General features: G+C 36.5%; 2 protein-coding genes across 2 annotated transcripts in view; one reads left to right on the plus strand and one right to left on the minus strand.

The window, feature by feature from the left end:
* Nucleotides 1-2,500, minus strand: part of LOC137971252 (uncharacterized) — a 251,111-nt gene that overhangs the window by 195,419 nt on the left and 53,192 nt on the right. The gene's annotated exons all lie outside the window — the stretch shown is intronic.
* LOC137969388 (RNA polymerase-associated protein CTR9 homolog) overlaps nt 1-2,500 on the plus strand; it is a 61,538-nt gene that overhangs the window by 44,034 nt on the left and 15,004 nt on the right. Inside the window, exons 20-22 of the mRNA XM_068815602.1 lie at nt 1,226-1,281; nt 1,429-1,521; nt 1,598-1,860. Of these exons, the coding sequence (XP_068671703.1) occupies nt 1,226-1,281; nt 1,429-1,521; nt 1,598-1,860 (412 nt within the window). The remainder of the gene's footprint in view (nt 1-1,225; nt 1,282-1,428; nt 1,522-1,597; nt 1,861-2,500) is intronic.

A 2,500-nucleotide genomic window follows, 5' to 3' on the forward strand; every position in this document is an offset into this window, starting at 1 on the left:
TTATCAGAACAACATAGTTATACTACTCGTAATGTCTCGTCGGAACAGCTCTTTATTCCTTTTCATATTAGGAAATTTTTCCCTTGTATCATTGGACGTCATTGGACCACACAAAAATTTGTTCAAGATTTTTCTCTTCGAACATTGCCTTTCTCAATACAAAATGCTAGATTGACATAGTTGTTCCTTCTGCCCATACTCTATAAAATTATATAATTATTTTATTTTGTGTGTGTATCTCTAACTGTTTAACTTGTCATGTATTTTTCTTTGTCTTACATAAATTATAGCGTGTTATGTTTCTTTGTATTTTTATTTTTCTCTTAGTATCCACACAATTAAGAATTGTTGTCCAACCATCAGGGCAAGCTATTAGCTTAACTACCGGTATCTTTTGCTCCTTTTCTCTAACTATTTTTCTCTTCCTCCATTTATTTGTAATTCAATTTTATGAGAATAAAAACAATACAATACATACTTAATTAACCACTCCCCATAGGGGCTTTTCGGGGCCAATGAAACACAACAAAATGACGGAACAGAATAACTACAACAACAACTGTTAAGAATCCCAACTGGCCAGAGGCAAACCAGTTGGTTATTTACAAGTGCAGCTGGGAAGTTGAACCTGGGACTACCAGCAACAAATTCAACGAGTGCTCAGAGCGGGTATTGAACCTGGTATCTTCAGATCTCAAGGCAAGCGCCCTAACCACTGGGCCACACTGCCTCCTATAAACATAAACTAAAGCTGGTCAAAAAGTTTCCCAGTTCACTATTCACTGTTGCCTTGACAAATTTCAGATTCTTGTCAGCATACATCAGAGTGGTGTCATCAGCAAAGAGAAATGAATGATTAACTTCGATGAGGAATTTAAAATAATGTAATTATTTATATACAGCTCTAGATCAAGAATAGTATGGGTCCCAGCAAAGATCCTCGAGAAAATTCAATGAGAAATCTTATTAATCACAGCTAGTTTAGACTTCACTTTGGTAACCTGTGAACAGTCAAGGAGATATGAGGAAAACCAATATTATTAATGGTTCCTCTTTTACCATGATAGTGATTGAGTTTCTGAAGTAGGATTGAATGATTCATGGTATCAGTCAGACTTTCCTTGCTTTGGGAAGTTCTTGTCAATTTTACTGTTAAAATCCATAAGAAGCACAGGCCTTGGATAACAATGGTAGCCTTATTCTTAGTTATTCTTGTGTTTTTTAGGTTGCATTCTTGCTCATAAGAACTTTCTGAGAGAGGCTCGTGATGTGTTTTCACAGGTAATGTGCTTGCATCAAGCAGAATACAATGTCCTTGGGATACACTATGAGCTGACAAGTGGACTGACAATCCATGCAACAACAGTCATTGAAACGAAATTGGTACAATGTACATGCACATGAATCAGCAACTTTGGTTTATTTCAGGTTCGTGAAGCAACTGCTGATGTCCCTGATGTTTGGCTGAATCTGGCACACATTTATGTGGAACAGAAACAGTATGTGGCAGCTATTCAGATGGTGAGATCATAATCCTTTCTCCTCCTTCGGGTTGTTAGTTCTGCAGCTGGACAACCTGTAATTTTTTTCTTTACAGTACGAAAATTGTTTGCGGAAATTCTTCAAGCATCATAATGTTGAAGTGCTATTGTACCTGGCCCGTGCCTACTTCAAGGCAGGAAAGATGAAGGAGTGTAAACAGGTTTTGCTAAAAGCTCGTCACATTGCCCCTAATGACACCATTCTGTTGTTCAACATTTCACTGGTTCAACAGCGCTTAGCAACCGCCATTTTGAAAGCAGAGAAGAGCCCTCTTAGGGTGGTTCTTGGAGCAGTCAGGGAATTGGAACAGGCACAAAGGTACTATATTGAAATAGTAATTCTAAATGGATCCTCAATCCATGCATTGGCTGCACAAAGACTTATTAGTGTACAACACCAAGTCAACAACATAATTATTGGTAATTATACATGTAAATCCATATTTACCAAGAACTTTACATACTTTTAATAATAATTATTAAAAGTGTGAAGATCTCAAGCCATATTGTTCATCAATGTGTATACTTTTATTTTATACCACTTTTTTGTCCCATTATTAATAATAATATTGTTCAAGATTGTCGCTGTGGTAAGAGTAAACCTGGCCAAAAATTTGGACTGGGTAAAAATATAGATCATAAATTTATGTTAACATACATACGTACATGCATGTACAGCCTTGTTTTATGTGTGGTCAGTATTATGCTGTAACAGTGGGTCCTTTATTATTTTGATGTAGCAAAATAGACCATGTAACTGTTCTTTGCTCAGTTACCAGACCTTTGAATAAAAGCAAGGCTGTAGTTGGCCTTGCTTTGCTACAAACCTCATTGCTTTTCTAGTCATACAACAACATGATTACAACAACATGATTTGCATACATGTATAAGAAAAGCAATGAGGTTTGTATCAAAGCAAGGTCAACCCCAACATTGCTTTTATTCAAAGGCCTGGTAAC

This window comes from Montipora foliosa, chromosome 9, assembly GCF_036669935.1.
Source record: "Montipora foliosa isolate CH-2021 chromosome 9, ASM3666993v2, whole genome shotgun sequence".
Classification (NCBI taxonomy): domain Eukaryota; kingdom Metazoa; phylum Cnidaria; class Anthozoa; order Scleractinia; family Acroporidae; genus Montipora; species Montipora foliosa.